General features: G+C 53.8%; 6 protein-coding genes across 6 annotated transcripts; 5 read left to right on the plus strand and 1 right to left on the minus strand.

Annotated features, from left to right (window-relative positions):
• Positions 1-55: 55 nt before the first annotated feature.
• On the plus strand, positions 56-717 carry PG985_000064 (uncharacterized protein; the record flags this gene model as incomplete). Its single annotated transcript, XM_066819833.1, has 4 exons — positions 56-65; positions 138-211; positions 280-481; positions 671-717. 4 exons carry the CDS (start codon positions 56-58, stop codon positions 715-717), a joined length of 333 nt encoding a protein of 110 aa, XP_066690712.1.
• Positions 718-2,477: 1,760 nt separating this feature from the next.
• PG985_000065 (uncharacterized protein) lies at positions 2,478-2,825 on the minus strand (the record flags this gene model as incomplete). Its single annotated transcript, XM_066819834.1, has 1 exon — positions 2,478-2,825. One exon carries the CDS (start codon positions 2,823-2,825, stop codon positions 2,478-2,480), a length of 348 nt encoding a protein of 115 aa, XP_066690713.1.
• A 618-nt stretch (positions 2,826-3,443) lies between these two features.
• On the plus strand, positions 3,444-4,593 carry PG985_000066 (uncharacterized protein; the record flags this gene model as incomplete). Its single annotated transcript, XM_066819835.1, has 2 exons — positions 3,444-3,791; positions 3,862-4,593. 2 exons carry the CDS (start codon positions 3,444-3,446, stop codon positions 4,591-4,593), a joined length of 1,080 nt encoding a protein of 359 aa, XP_066690714.1.
• A 742-nt stretch (positions 4,594-5,335) lies between these two features.
• Positions 5,336-8,745, plus strand: PG985_000067 (protein HIR1; the record flags this gene model as incomplete). The annotated part of the gene is made up of 4 exons (XM_066819836.1): positions 5,336-5,372; positions 5,442-5,516; positions 5,587-8,514; positions 8,639-8,745. 4 exons carry the CDS (start codon positions 5,336-5,338, stop codon positions 8,743-8,745), a joined length of 3,147 nt encoding a protein of 1,048 aa, XP_066690715.1.
• A 1,715-nt stretch (positions 8,746-10,460) lies between these two features.
• PG985_000068 (uncharacterized protein) lies at positions 10,461-12,857 on the plus strand (the record flags this gene model as incomplete). Its single annotated transcript, XM_066819837.1, has 4 exons — positions 10,461-10,572; positions 10,662-10,722; positions 10,787-11,471; positions 11,856-12,857. 4 exons carry the CDS (start codon positions 10,461-10,463, stop codon positions 12,855-12,857), a joined length of 1,860 nt encoding a protein of 619 aa, XP_066690716.1.
• An 826-nt stretch (positions 12,858-13,683) lies between these two features.
• PG985_000069 (uncharacterized protein) lies at positions 13,684-14,822 on the plus strand (the record flags this gene model as incomplete). Its single annotated transcript, XM_066819838.1, has 2 exons — positions 13,684-14,461; positions 14,530-14,822. The coding sequence occupies 2 exons, from the start codon at positions 13,684-13,686 to the stop codon at positions 14,820-14,822; spliced, it is 1,071 nt and encodes a 356-aa protein (XP_066690717.1).
• Between the last annotated feature and the right edge of the window lie 65 nt (positions 14,823-14,887).

The following is a 14,887-nucleotide window of genomic DNA, read 5'->3' on the forward strand; positions in this document are numbered from 1 at the left end:
GCCCAACGATACGTCCAAGTTCTTCTCCAACGAGACGATCGCCCAATGGAACACCATGCTGCCCAGTATGTCCCTTTCTGCTGCGCATCCTTGGTGATGCACTGGAACCGAACGAGATAAGGCTAACCGCATCGTAGTTGGATCCGGATGGGGCGAGGTAACAGACGAGACGTTCTTCACGACCTCCATGACGCACCAGCTGCACTGCGTGGTGAGTAGCCCCCAATTCCCATACCTGCCAGGTACCTACACAGGCACGCTGACCAAGGGAACGAATAGTTCATGATGGCGCGCATCTACTCCAACCTGGAGCGCAACACGAAGGAGCACCTCCCGGGCGACTACCACAGCCACTACCTGCACTGCGTCGACTACCTGCGGCAAGGCATCATGTGCTCGGGCGACCTGGCCATGGAGCCGCACGACCAGTCCGACTCGGATGATAACGGCCCGCTCGACGGGAGCTGGAACGGGCACCACGGTAAGCAATCAACGAAACAGCATGGACCAGTCGGAAAGTGAGACAGATTGCTGACAGTTGTTCTTTCGACAGTGTGCAAGGACTATGACCATGTCATGCCGTACTTGGAGGGTGAGTTTTCCTGATCATGCACGCCCCCTGAGACTGATTGAAATGGAATGGCCCAGCTAACGATGGATGCGCACACAGAACAAATCGCTGAGGGCATCCGCAAGGTCCTGCCTATTGACGACTAAACAGTGACTTGCTCATCTACTCAACCCAATCTTCATCTCGATCTTTGATTTTCAGCATAGCGTTTCTTTCTGCATATATCTTGGGCGTACTGCTTTTCTTAGAAAGAACCATGCATTCAATGGGGCGGCGCAAGACGGCCACGTAGCGATCCATCATCCACTTATCCAACTAAACATACCAACAAAACATATTCAATCGAAAAGTTGGTCAACCTGTGAATCTCTCCTGAAGAGCGACATCAGAGCCCGAGAGTGTGAAAGTGATGCATCGCAAGAGACGTCTTGGCTGTTGAGGTGTAAGTGCCAGAGACGGGACGCTCGCAGCTGGGTCTTGGAGTTATCCTTGGTGGGGCACGACACAACGAGACGGGCAACGCCAGGTAAACTTGCGACGTGGTCCAGAGCAGACGCTTTCCGAAAAGCGATGCGATGATAAATATTTCGAAACAGAATGGGGAAAAGGAAGCTGTTCCCAGAAATTGTTGCATCAAAAAAACAACTGCCATTTCTCGTCGGTCGCGCCGTCCGAATGGCAAAAAGCAAATTGCCCACTACTGGAATCGAACCAGTGATCTCATCATTGCATGTCGGTCGCGGCTCCCTTTTGGAGGTAGACGCTCCTTCCATTTACTAGTGATGCGCTTTACCACTAAGCCAAGCGGGCTTTGAACTCGGAATTGTTTCCGAATGGGGGAATTGATGGTTGCTAGCTTATGGTATCTTATGATTGAGAACTGAAAAGCTACGGTGCCAGAGAATGATTGTATGGTTCTCAACAAAGAGTGGGTCTACGTCGTGTACGTGCGCCCCCTTAATTGTCCCTGACAAAGCTACATGGGAACACTCGATTGCAGTAAAGGAATAAGAGAACATAAGTATAATCTTCTATATTGATATGAGGATATCATTATTGGCACAAATTTTGGCGCATGGTGCTTTGGAACTCCTCCATCAGCAGCGACTCATTGCTCTCTACGAGTCTCTTGCTTCTGCCCAGGAGGCTTGGGATGTAGCGAAAGAGGAAGAAAAAACGCTAGCTTTCCATCTGGGCGGAGAGCCATGTCTTGGTTTGGCCAGTACAGTACATGCATCCATCTTGTCGTGATTTCTTTGCATTGGCTAGCACATATTTATTAGCAAGCACCCTTGCCGCCGGCCACGACGAGCTCCTCCCGGTCGTCAAGCGTCGCCCTTAAGCCAGGTCACAGAAGACCGTACCAAGCCTTACGCCGACGGTCGAAAAGCTGCCGTTGCCCGTTCGGCTACTAAGAAGAGTTATGTCAGTCTCGCCGGGAGCGCTATGTCGTTGTATATTCCCGTATTGTCTGCACTCCACAAAATAGCCTGGAAACTCCTTGTCCGCGCGCGCGAAAATCCTGGGTGGTGCAGTCGGCAAGAATTACACGTGTACGTGCTTTCGACTTATAGGCGATGGAGTAGACAGCATCATAGTAAATGCCAAAGGAATGGCTGTACTAGCGGGAAGATTGAAACTGAATATTTTAGATACAAACGTTATAAACACTTGGAATAAAGTATCCAGACCTCCTTATGCGGTGTTATCGCCTGAAGAAATCGGTAAGCCTGTGAGACGACAACGACGACGACGTGGACGACGTGGACGACGACCCCACGTAAGCTCGTGGAATACTGGGGGGAAACCGCCGGTATACAGTCCTGGGACTTGCGCCTCCCGGTGGCGAGTTTGCGATAGACGCCTTGGCCATGCGTTTCCTCACTCGCAGCTTAGTCGCCTATTCTCAGGGATGGAGCTGTCTACGAGTCACATGGTATTTCGTCGACGAGTCCTCGACAACCCCGCCAAGAAAGATCCGTTCCCAGTACCGTCCGGCCTCACCGGTGGAGTCATTGAGCTTGTAGTCCGGCATGCTCACGTTGCACGGCGTCGTGGCTCGCTCGAAATCCGCCAGGAACTCAACGAAGAGGCTAATGATGTCGTGGGCAATAGTGGGTACCATTTGGAACTTGAGCGTGGCATAACTTTCGCCAGCGACGCTGGGGTTTTGCTGGCGGGCGCAGATCATGCTTTCGATTACGTCTTTGCTGACGGAGACGAAGCCGGCTGGTTCGCCGCCATATTTGCTCATGTCTTCGCCTGTGGGCTTTGCCGTCAGTATCTAGGGGGAAGAGGAATACAAGGAGTAACCACCAGTACATAGAATTTAGTAGAAAGGGAATTTGGACAAAACGAGAACGTATTTCATATAGCAATCAATTCAAAAAGGGCACCAGAAGGTGACGGAAGATATAAATATAGGGATAGGAATGGAATGGAAGAAGTATACATTCAGAATAAGAGTCGTATAGACCTACCCCGCGGTATCGCCAAATCGCCCTTGTAGATATGGCCAGGAAGCCGTCGATTCCCTTTTCTCCTTTTATCAATCCCTTAGATCACGACCTTGCCTACCTCTACGAGTATGCTGGGAAGCGAGTGTGACACAGGCAGCGGTGCTAGCTAACCGCGCGTCTGTTGATTGGGCCCCAGGGCACCCCGCAAGAAACGACCACATGCAGAGACCAGCGCCTTACTTGATCTTCAATCCAACGGCTGCTGTTGTCCACTACTTGAACATTATTCGACTTATTGTCGGATCCATCCGCGCAAATAAAGTATCTGCCTCACCCTTCAGTTCTCCCATCAACACGCAATGAATGTTGTCGTCTTGTCAGCTTCCTTCATTCCGCACATACCATCAACCACGATGTCAACCCAGCTTCCCGCAGATTCATTGGAGTTACCACCAGACACAACAGAAGAGGACAATGCGCCCACCCGCAAGCTTAGCATTGCCGACATCGAGGAGGGCCATCGTAATTACTTCATCACAGCCATCACCAGGCTTATTTCGACGGATATTGCCGAAGTGACTTATGCGCAGCTTTTTGATGGGCTGCCATTGTCAGATGTTGCTGGGAACAGAGGCTACAGCGCTTTCCCCGACGATCATCCCATTTATGAAGTCCACGAGGAGCTATGCCCGGGCATGGTGGACAAGACACGAAAGTTTCGTAACGAGTTCCATCTCGAGACCCTCCGCTTCGATGCTGAGGTAAGTCGCATTCCTGTTCAGAAGCCCCTGATGCTGCCCCCCTGACCATACTGACTGACATGAAATCTAGCTTCTGCTCGAGTTTCAGGAAGCAGCTCCTGGCTCAAGAGCATTCAACATTCGCTTGATTGAAATGGTGGCCGTCGCTCTTCATCAGATCGCGGTTGTGATATACCAACGAGATGAGAGCATACACAAGGATGACGGCGTCCATGATTGGAAGCCACCCGAGTCTGACGAGCGCTACTGGAGAAAACACCCTGATGGTCCTCTGCCTACCTTGTTTCAACACTCGTGGTACGTCGACTACGATCAGTATCCCAATGGTGCAGCCGACATGGCTGGGTACTGGGCCGAAGCCCAAATTATCGGGGGCGTGGTCTTATTCGACAGGAGAGATCCGACCAAGACTCCAGATGCCGACCCGAACGCCGTTTACCTTCACCCGGACAGATACGAAGCTCCCTACAGGATTGTGCAGTTATTGCCGGAACAGAGGCAGGCATTGCTGGACTTCCTCGTGGGCGAGGACGAGCCGACGGTACCTGTGCTGCCTATCAGAGTCGACAAGACCAATACCCATCGTGTAGACCCCGAGGAACCGATCCGGGAAACTGGCATCTACCGGGACCTTTGGGAACGGCGGGACTTTCCGCCCCAGGCAGGAGACCTCAGGTTGCGGGATGTATGGGATAGACACAACTTCCCTACGAGGGCGGATAAAGTGGCGGCTGGCCGGAGAGCAAGAGAGCGGCAGTGTCGCATAGAGGATGACCAAGACCAAGAGGCGGAAGGCGCATAGAGTATTTGGGCGCAGTGAGACATGGGATCGCCACGCATAAGTGGTGCCTTCACTGACACTTTCAATACCGTTTCCAATGTTCGTAGGTGCAGCAGCAATGACTGCGTATCATCTGAAAGCAGTTTCCAAAAGTGAACACAGAAGCAAGGAAGATATCGCCCCAAACACATCCGTGAATGTGCATGTGGCACCACGGCCAAATATTGTGCTACAAGTCTCAGTGTAGTGATGTACCGACGATTTTCAGCTTTGAGTTAAAGACTCTCGTCATCCAGATAACTCCAGAACGTTATCGACTGGACAAGACCCATATACAGAAAACGACTATATATAAGTCTCAAATGGGTCACTGAGCTCTTTCGAAACCCCGAAGGTGTCTTGGTGCTTCATACAGTTCTACAACATTTATTAATTGAAGAGAGTCTGGGCATTCAACGCTCTGTCTCGGCACCGCCCACGCCCAAGCAAGCCGACAGGGGCCAACATTGATCCGTACCGGTTGCAGCGCCCGCATCACCGACTGCCCCAGGCGCCTGACCCACTTAAGCTTACGGCTTTGGAGAACGTATCCGTCGCGTCGCGCATTTCCCAAGCCACTCATTGATTGATTGGTTTGGCGCACGCACCTAAGAGGTAGGAAGCTGTGCCTGCCTTCCATGATAGCTTCACCACCTCATCCCCATCAATTACGCATCTCGGTCACAGCAGACATGCGACAGTCGCATCGCGTCAACGACTCACGATGCACATCATCAAGCCATCATGGCTGAGCCACCAAGGTAAACCCAATTGACCGACCGGCCGGCCTTTGCGCCCTGAACTATGCGTCTCTAACCTTTGCGCTCCAGGCGAGAATAAAGATTTCGAGGTCTACAGCTGTCATGTGTCGCCCGACGGCAAGAGGCTGGCCACAGCCGGCGGAGGTTCGTCCAGAAACCCCTCTCTTTCTCCTGCAACAGACAGAAAACTAACATGAAGAAACCCCCTGTGCAGATGGAAATGTCCGAGTCTGGTCGACTGAAGCCATCTACAATAGCGATGACAGATCCTACACGAAACCGAGGCAGCTCTGCCACATGAGCCACCATCTCGGCACCATCCACTCCGTCCGATTCTCGCCCAACAGTCGCCTCCTAGCATCCGGCGCCGACGACAAGATTATCTGTATCTACCAGCTTGAAAGCGGCCCACCGACGATAGCCACTTTTGGCAGCAACAACGAACCTCCTCCCGTCGAGAACTGGAAAACCTCCCGGCGACTGATCGGCCACGACAATGACGTGCAAGACTTGGGCTGGTCCTACGATGGATCCATCTTGGTGTCCGTCGGTCTTGACTCCAAGATTGTGATTTGGTCAGGGCACACGTTCGAGAAACTGAAGGTCCTGTCGGTACACCAGAGCCACGTCAAGGGCATTACCTTCGATCCGGCCAACAAGTTCTTTGCCACGGCCAGCGACGACCGAACGATCAAGATCTTCCGCTTTACGTCACCGGCACCGAATGCGACGCAACACGACATGGTCAACAACTTCCAGCTCGAGACCACCATCAACACCCCCTTCAAATCCTCGCCTCTGACGACCTACTTCAGGAGATGCTCCTGGTCTCCGGATGGTAACCACATTGCTGCCGCGAACGCAGTCAACGGGCCAGTCAGCTCCGTGGCCATCATTGAGCGATCGAGGTGGGACAGCGAAATCAACCTGATTGGCCACGAGGGCCCGACCGAAGTCTGCATGTTCTCTCCGCGCCTCTTCCACACCAAGAAGCCAGCTGAAAATGGCGTAACCAACGGTAGCTCGGGCGGTTCCCTGGTGACAGTGATAGCATCTGCTGGCCAAGATAAGACCTTGAGCATCTGGAACACCAACACCTCGAGACCTGTCGTGATCCTGCAGGACCTCGCAGCCAAATCTATATCCGACCTTGCATGGACACCGGATGGCCAGACCCTGTTCGCGGCCAGTCTGGATGGTAGCATCATTACAGTCAGGTTCGAGACGGGCGAGCTTGGATGGGTTGCGAATTTGGAAGAGACGGACAAGGCGTTATCCAAGTATGGCGCCTCGAGGAAGGCCATGGGTATTGCCGAGGACGTGGACGGTTACAGGCTCGAGCATCACAGCAAGGAGGGTGAACGAAAAGGTGCCGAGTCAAGGATGGGAGCTCTGATGGGCGACTTCCACCCTATGTCGAAAGACACGGATACACCCCCAACCAATGGCGTCAAGACGGGCACGGCGACGCCCAATAACGTGGCCACCCCCAATGCGCAATTAGAATCCGAAGCCGCCAAAGAGACGGACAAGGAGAAGACTGCAGAAGCCGGCGAAAACTCCGACAAGCAAGTACAACGAGTCAACGAGCTCAAATCGCGTGTTACGGTCACCAAAGACGGCAAGAAGAGGGTCGCGCCCATGCTGATCTCCTCATCCGGCACTGGCCAGTCCTCGCTCCCGCAAACCCAACTGGTCGGCTCAAGCACCGCCAAAACGGCCCAAAACGATATGCCCCAAACAGTCCTCGACTTGTCGAAGCCATTTGACGGTCTGCCAGAGGGCGGCTTGGCTGCCATGTTGTTGGGCAACAAACGCAAAGCAATCCCCCTCGACGAGGAAGAAGACGATCACCCACCCAAACGGGCAGCTACCGGACCCAGGCCTATCGTGCGAAATGGTGTCGAGGGACTGGAACCCGCCACACTGGAACCCCCGAAACACGGCCTCGTTCCCACTCCGGAGTACCTTCGGCCAGCGATCCTCAACCCATCCATTGCTATATCTCAAGTCCGACTTGCCGTACCCAAGGTAAGGTCGCACATTGTTCGACCACTTGAACGTGGGGTGTTGCTAGGCGATACGAGCTTGGAGGACGCATCCAAAACGCCCGAGAATGTGATTCTGGAAGCGAAGAACCCGGTTTCTATACGAGATCCGTCACATGTCACCGCCTCTAAGCGCGGCGCCGTCCTCTGGCAAGATTTCCTGCCCCGAGCCATCGTACTCGTCACTGGCAACAAGAACTTCTGGGCAGCTGCTTGCGAAGATGGTAGTATCTATACATGGACACCAGCTGGCCGACGACTGATCAATGCCATGGTGCTGGAGTCGCAACCCGTCATACTGGAATGTCGAGGGTGGTGGCTGCTCTGCATCACAGCGGTTGGCATGTGCTATGTTTGGAACATTAATAGCCAATCCTCGCCCCACACGCCTGTTTCCCTTGCGCCCGTACTGGAGATCGCCATCCATTCTCTTCAGCCCCATGCAGCCATGCCAGCTCCTGGCGTGACGTCTGCCCATCTCAACGCCAATGGCCACATCATTGTCACCCTGACGAATGGTGACGGATACTATTATAATCCTAACATGTACACTTGGCAGCGTCTCTCTGAGTCATGGTGGGCCGTGGGCAGCCAGTATTGGAACAGTAACGACTCGTCCATCGGCTCTCTTCAGTCGACAGCTGTTGGCGCCACGGCTTCCAAGGCCTCCAAGGAAGAGGAAGCCAGCGTTTCGGCCGGCATCATCCCCTTCCTCGAGCGCCACACCACCAACGAGTTCTTGCTCAAGGGCCGCGCCTACACATTGCAGCGCATAGTAAAGCTGCTACTGTCCAAGGACGGCTTCGAGGACTTCGAGTCGAGCGTCAGCATCGCTCACCTGGAAAACCGCATCGCGGGCGCCCTGACCTTGGGATCCAAGGACGAGTTCCGGCTGTACCTGTTCATGTACGCCAAGCGCATAGGCGCAGAGGGCCTGAGGAGCAAGGTCGAGGAGCTGATGAACAGCCTGCTTGGCGGCATTCTGCAGGACAAGACGGAACAGGGAGATGAGGCCAAGGGCTGGTTCAGCACGGGAGACGAGATCTGTGGATGGGACCGCAAAGAACTCTTGAAGGGAGTTGTCATGATCCTTGGTAAGTTTCACGCCTACTTTGCAACTCGTCGACTCCATTCCTTCTCATCCCTTCCTCTTCATTTATTGTCAATCCCTTCTTCAATTTCGTCACGATCACGGCTAACCAAGTTTCACACACACAGGCAAGTTCAGGGAACTCCAGCGACTCACTGTACAATATGCGCGCGTGCTCGATCTAACAGAGGAGGAAGAAGAGGAGAGTAGCGATACGATGATCGTGGAGACATGAGGAGAACATGGGCTTCACTATTAGGACCTAGGATACATTCATAGCGCCACCACTGCCGCCGCCAATGAGGGTATCGCGGTCACATGTAGAGTTCGCAAGGCGTTGTACTTTCGTCGTTTAGGCTAGGGGAAAAACGGAACAATGATACCTGAGTAGTGCTTGCTTCCTTTTGCCCATTCCTTGTATGTAGAACTATGTACTCTGTACAGACAGACAGGCAGGCATTGTCGATAATACCACCGTGGGAACATCATGAACGATCAGGCTTCTCGTTATCTGCGGCGTGGTGATGGGGTGTCGGTGTTGAGGTGTCTGTTTGCTGGTGAGGAGTTTGGACCGTGGGCTTCGTCATGGACGGTGTTTATTGGTCTTGTCATCGTCTTACTCGGTAGGCGCGACGTGATGGGCGTGACGGGGGAGTCGGTGTTGAGAAGTTTGTTTGCCCATGGGGAGGTCCGGCTGTGAGCTTCGTCATTGACGCTATTTACTGTTCCTGCTATTACCTTACTCGACATTCGCGACAGGGTGACTTGCGACGAGATGGTCTTGGCAGAAGGTCGGCGTCGAGGCATTCTTTGCTGGTGGGCGTGATGGGGAGTCGGTGTTGAGGCGTCTGCTTGTTCATGATGGCTTCAGGCTTTGGAGTTCATCATTGATGCTGCTTACAGGCATTGCCATTACCTTCCTCTACATGGCCACTATAACTTGGGCGCCCTAGAGAGCAGTGCAGGCCGATTGTCCTCAGTTCTACTGGTCAATGGGGGCCCAGCTGTCAGGTAGGCGCTGTCATTGCCGTGGCCCGCCATCTATCGCTGCTGCCCGCCTGTATACCTGCTGAGCACCAACTGAAGCCTCCCGAAACTCGTGCCTGCCCCCGATTGTTGGCATTGATCCCGCCCGGGGGCTTAGCGCCTGGGGAAGCTCCAGCGTGCCTTCCTTCACCTTTCTCAACTCCCAGTCCTCACATGGCAGAGCACGTGGAAGTAGCTTGTTTCCATCCTGCATACCATACCCCCGCCACCTTCCTCGCACCTGCCATTGGTTGATGGAAAGAACCAAATATTCACCCAGAGTCATCCATCAACAGCCTCTTGTTTGTGGAAGCCAGCCTTCCCCAAACTTCCCCTTCAAACCAAAATCCTCCAGTCACTCATCACCTTGTCCTCCTGGCCCAATCGTCGTCGCCGCCCCCCTGGATCGTCGACGTCGTCTTTGGGCTCTCATCGTCATCCGCGCAACATTTATTACCCAGTCACTCGTTGATCCTGCTCCTGATTTGTCTTTCCCAGACCTTTCTCCCAGACCAACTTGTTTGTCACTCATTTTTCACTTTCCCAACTACTTCACTTTCCTTCACCAGCCAGACTCGAGGGCTGTTGGTAGTGCACACACAATCACTACCGTCCCAGCATCGAGTTGCGCGCAAAACAGCAGCAACAACATCAGAAACATTCATTTCCAGCAATATCGCTGCAAGCCTTCACTTCGCAACGTCGGAGAACTTTTCTCTTGAAATTCTCTGTTTTATTCGTTTCAAACCTTTGTGAACCACTTGTTTCCTGCGTCCCTACTTCATTCAACAAGGCAGCCTCGATCGATTTTGGTCCATTCTTGGATCGACACCCTCTCGTCACGTAGATCCCTTCCACAAGATCACAGCACTTCAAACTGCGAAACTGCGACCGACCAGCAGCAACAAACCCAGCATCGTGAATATGCCGCGCTCCAACGATGGCCACATTCCTCGGAGCCCCTCCCAGGGCTCGCTTCTTAACAACAACGAGTTCCTACTGCTGGGCGCGAAGACTTACAACGATAAAGCTACTGGTAAGTCGTTTGCCGACCGACAAGAGCCTAACGCAGATACTTCGAGATCTTGTCGGATATGAGGTTCTTTGTGATACTGACTGGCTCAGGTGTCGTCCTCACCGGCGCCTCGTCGGCCCCTAATGTCCAGGGAACCCTCAGTCCTTCTCGGTACGTCCTCTCCTCGCAGATTCTCACCGTCGGTCCCTTATTAATGGTGCATACCTGCCAGCAGTCCCTTCGTACTCCGTAGCAAAGGTCTTGTTACCATTGTTGGTTTGCTGCTCATGGTCCTTGTGCTGTCGTTCTGTATTCGAGACGACCCCCTGCTGCCCGGCACAACATCTCCTGTGTTCAACCTCGACGACGAGTCAACTCTGTTCATGCAGCCTATCCCTGAGCTCGTCGACGGCTACAGTCACAAACACAAACAGTTCGATCCATTGAAGTGGCTTAACAAGTATAGCCACATCGACCCGACTACGTTACCGACCAAGATGCTCCTGTCTTTACAGGCCACCCGACCCAAGGCTGCTCTTATTTCACTGGTCAACAACTCGGATATTGTCGCTATGATGCACACGGTTTCACAGGTGGAGGCTCAATTCAACTCCAAGAAGCTGCACCGGTACGATTGGGTTTTCTTCAGCAACGAAGATTTCACAGAGGAGTTTAAGGCTGCAGTCCTTAATGTCTCCTCGTCTCGTTGCTTTTTCGAGCGGATTCCCGAACACCACTGGGTCGTCCCTCATTGGATCGATGATGCCAAGTTCTCCAATGCTCGCCAGTTCCTGGAAGAAGGAGGTGCTGAGAAGACTTGGCTGGAAAGCCATCACCACAAGTCGCGATGGAATGCCGGTCTTTTCGCCTTGGAAAGTCGTCTCCAGGACTACGAATGGTACTGGCGTATCGAACCTGGTGTAAGTTCTCCAATTTGCCATTCACATCACCTTGCGCACTCTCACTTTTCGCCGAACTTGTCATACATGGATTTATCCTTGCTTTCCCCCCGAGATGTACCGTGTTGCTGCTTTGTCCTTCCGATACATCATGTTATACATGCCCCTGTTGTCGGCGATGTGGCCCAAGTATGCTGTCGGCGATGCAAACCACTTGGTCGTCGCCGATTTGCTGTACTCTTTTTGCCTCAATCGCTTTGACTCGTTGTGTTGTCTTTTGGGTTCACCGCATCTAGGTCCAAGCCTGCATACAACATCCGAATGTCCCGTTCATGAACTCGGTCTCGTTCCCTAGGTTCCCAGAACCATTGAAAAATGACAATAGCTGACTAAGTCTCTCAACAGGTGCAATACACATGTGACATTAAGTACGACGTCTTCCGATTCATGCACGATAACAACATGGCCTACGGTTTCAACCTAGCCCTTCTCGGCGATGCCCGCTCTTTTCCTTCTCTATGGGATAGCACCAAGGCTTTTCAGCTGTCGAACCCGGAGATGGTGCATCCTGAAGCTGACATGAGCTGGGCTCTTCATACACCACGAGACTCGCGAGACATCGTACGCTCAGCTTCAACCCCCGCGGGCCGTGAGATCATGACGGAAGCGGAGGAATATAACAACTGTCAGTTCTACTCCAACTTTGAGATTGGTTCCTTGATGTACTTCCGTGGCCTCGAGCACCAGGCCTATTTTGAACATCTTGATCATTTGGGTGGCTTCTACTACGAGCGCTTCGGCGATGCCCCCGTCCATACCCTCAGCGTTAATATGTTTCTTCCGAAACGTCGAGTTTGGTACTTTCATGACATTGGCTACCCACATGCTCTCTGTCCCGAATGCCCATCTCCCGTCGAGAAGCTGACTTATGGCCCTGAGCAAGATCCCAAGAAGATCCGAGCTGCAGAGCTCAATGCCAGCCTCCGCCGCCGCCGCAAAGAGCTAGACGGATACCGAAAGCATTTCGAGAAGGAGCGCGAAGCCCCCAGCCTCTACTGCGGTCACACGATTGGTGGTCTTGACCATGATAATTCCCAACTTGTCCCGTACAACGCGAAGCAGAAGAAGCCTTTCGATACATGCATTCGACTCTGGCTCGGGGGCAAGTGGCTCTTCAAGAAACGCGGCTGGTCGCGCGAGAAGGAAACGGCCCTTGGCGGCGACGGGTATGGTGGCTACCTTGTTGACGCCCTGGAGGCTAACTCGCTCCAGCGTGACGAACCTATCCTTCGAATTGTCAAAGAAGGGCGCTCTCCTACCGATCAAGTCGAGTCTGCGTTATCCACTCGCCTCTACGCATGGCTGTTCTTCGTCCTGATGATTATCATTGTGGCCGTGATGGCCTAACCTGGACATGTCAACTCCCATGTCCCCAACCCTTTCACCTCCATGATGTCTGATATGAGCTTTCAAAACTTGTGTGTCAAGCTCACTGCTAATTTCGCAGGCTTCTACAGCATATGATTCAATCGAGGAGGAAGCCCATGCTGCGAACTGTATTCTTCTCCAATCGGATCGATACTTTGGATTCTTGGCAACATTCTGGTTCTCGAACAAGGTCATAATCATCAGGGGGGAATGCGGTTTCTAAGCCAGGAATACACCTTTCGTTTCGATGTATATAGGGATGCATTCCACGACTCTCATGATCCTACGAGCAATGAATGAACTTTAGTCAAGTGTGTTTGTGCTCCTTGCGTCGCGATGTGTCGAAATGATGTCACGTGCATTGTGGCTGGGCTGCCGCCACGTGGTCATCATTGTCGCCCGTGTTTGTTTGCTGATGCTCGCTCAGCTTGCCCTTTTTTCTGATATGACCACAGTGCGTCGATGTCCCTCCATTGAAAGAATCGCCAATAAAGACGACCCAGAGGGCTAGATGGGAAGCGATTGAAAGGCCCATCAAGAGGCGCTGACAAAGAGGCGCGCGACAATAAGAGTCATCGCGTACATGTCGCCTGCCGCCCGGCCCATTCCTGGTTCTGTTGTATCGGTGTGTCTCTTCTTGTCTTTTTGCAGTAACTTACCGTGGTTGTGTACCATCTTTCCCATTTTGCCTTCTTCAGGTCGCTAGGTCGACGTTCCATATTTTCATCCACTATTACTAAACCAAGTCATTCGTTTCGCGCTCATTTGTACAATTCATTCATTCTTTCATTCCATTCCATCTACCATGTCGCGAAGTTCTTTGGACATCGGCAGCAGCCCTCATAGCCACAGCGCGCCCTGGCTGTTCTCGGACCCCTATGCTTACCAGTATGCCGACATCCCGGACCGCATCCGGCTGATTCGCGATGCGCGCCAGCAGCCGCGCAGCGTCAAGGGGACGGAGGAAGATGAACAGGGCAAGGAGGCCTTGAAGGCGGCGGCGGTCGCGGTCGAGGCGGGGGGTGTGCCTGTCTTTGAGATGGAGGGGTCGGCGGCGCTGGGGGTCCCGACGGTGAGGCCGACTGTCACGGTCGCTGATGGGAAGGGGGGAGGGGACTCGGGGGTGCGGTTTGAGTTGGAGGGATGTAGTGGGAGGGGCGGTAGTGGCGGTGGTGCCAAAGGGGTTGTTGATCTTGCTAGGTTGACGATAGCACCACCGGGTCCGACGGCTACGACCAAGATTTCGCCGGGGATTCCTGGGGGCGTTGCTGCTGTCGCTGCTTCACCGTCGGCGCCGGTATGTCTGCAGGTTGGCGGCGGTGGTGTCAAAAGCCCACTGGGGCCGGTCCATGGTGGACGTGATGCGGGGATTGAGCTCTTCCTGGCGCCGGCCGATGGGAGCAGTACACCGTCTACACCTACTACCCCGAGAAATGGCCCCCATAGACGGGGCATGGCCTATCGCAGACCCGACCTGGTGACCGGCAAGCGCACCACCACGGCCATCCCGGCGGTCACAGTAACAGTCCCCGAAGTACGTCGCGTGACGCCGCCGCCTCCCTACTCTTCAGTCGCGCCACCGAGTACGCCAACCACCCCTTCTTCCACTCGTACGACCCATTATCATCACCATCAACAACATCAGCGTCAGCATCAGCATCAGCATTACCCCTACCAACCAGAACCGCCAACTCCCCTCAGCGCCCTGCCGCCGCATCTGCGCTACCAACAACACAAGCGGCAGAGCCACTCCATGCCCTCGTCCCCCGTCTCCTCGTCGCCCATCTGCGCCACTCCCCCCTCGCGCACGACATCGCCCGCGCCGGCGTCGGACCTCGACTCCATCCTGCGCGGCATCGACGACGACCGGCGGCGGGCGCGGAACTCGGTCCTGCTGAGCGGGGAGCGGCGCGGGGGGTCGAGGGGGTCGCGGGCTTATGCTAAGTATTGCGATAACATGGGCTAGGGGCGTGGATATGGGTTTTGGGATGTCGTTACATGGGTTGGGG

Source organism: Apiospora marii (assembly GCF_038362585.1).
Source record: "Apiospora marii strain CBS 49790 chromosome Unknown utg000001l_segment0_segment0, whole genome shotgun sequence".
NCBI classification, from domain to species: domain Eukaryota; kingdom Fungi; phylum Ascomycota; class Sordariomycetes; order Amphisphaeriales; family Apiosporaceae; genus Apiospora; species Apiospora marii.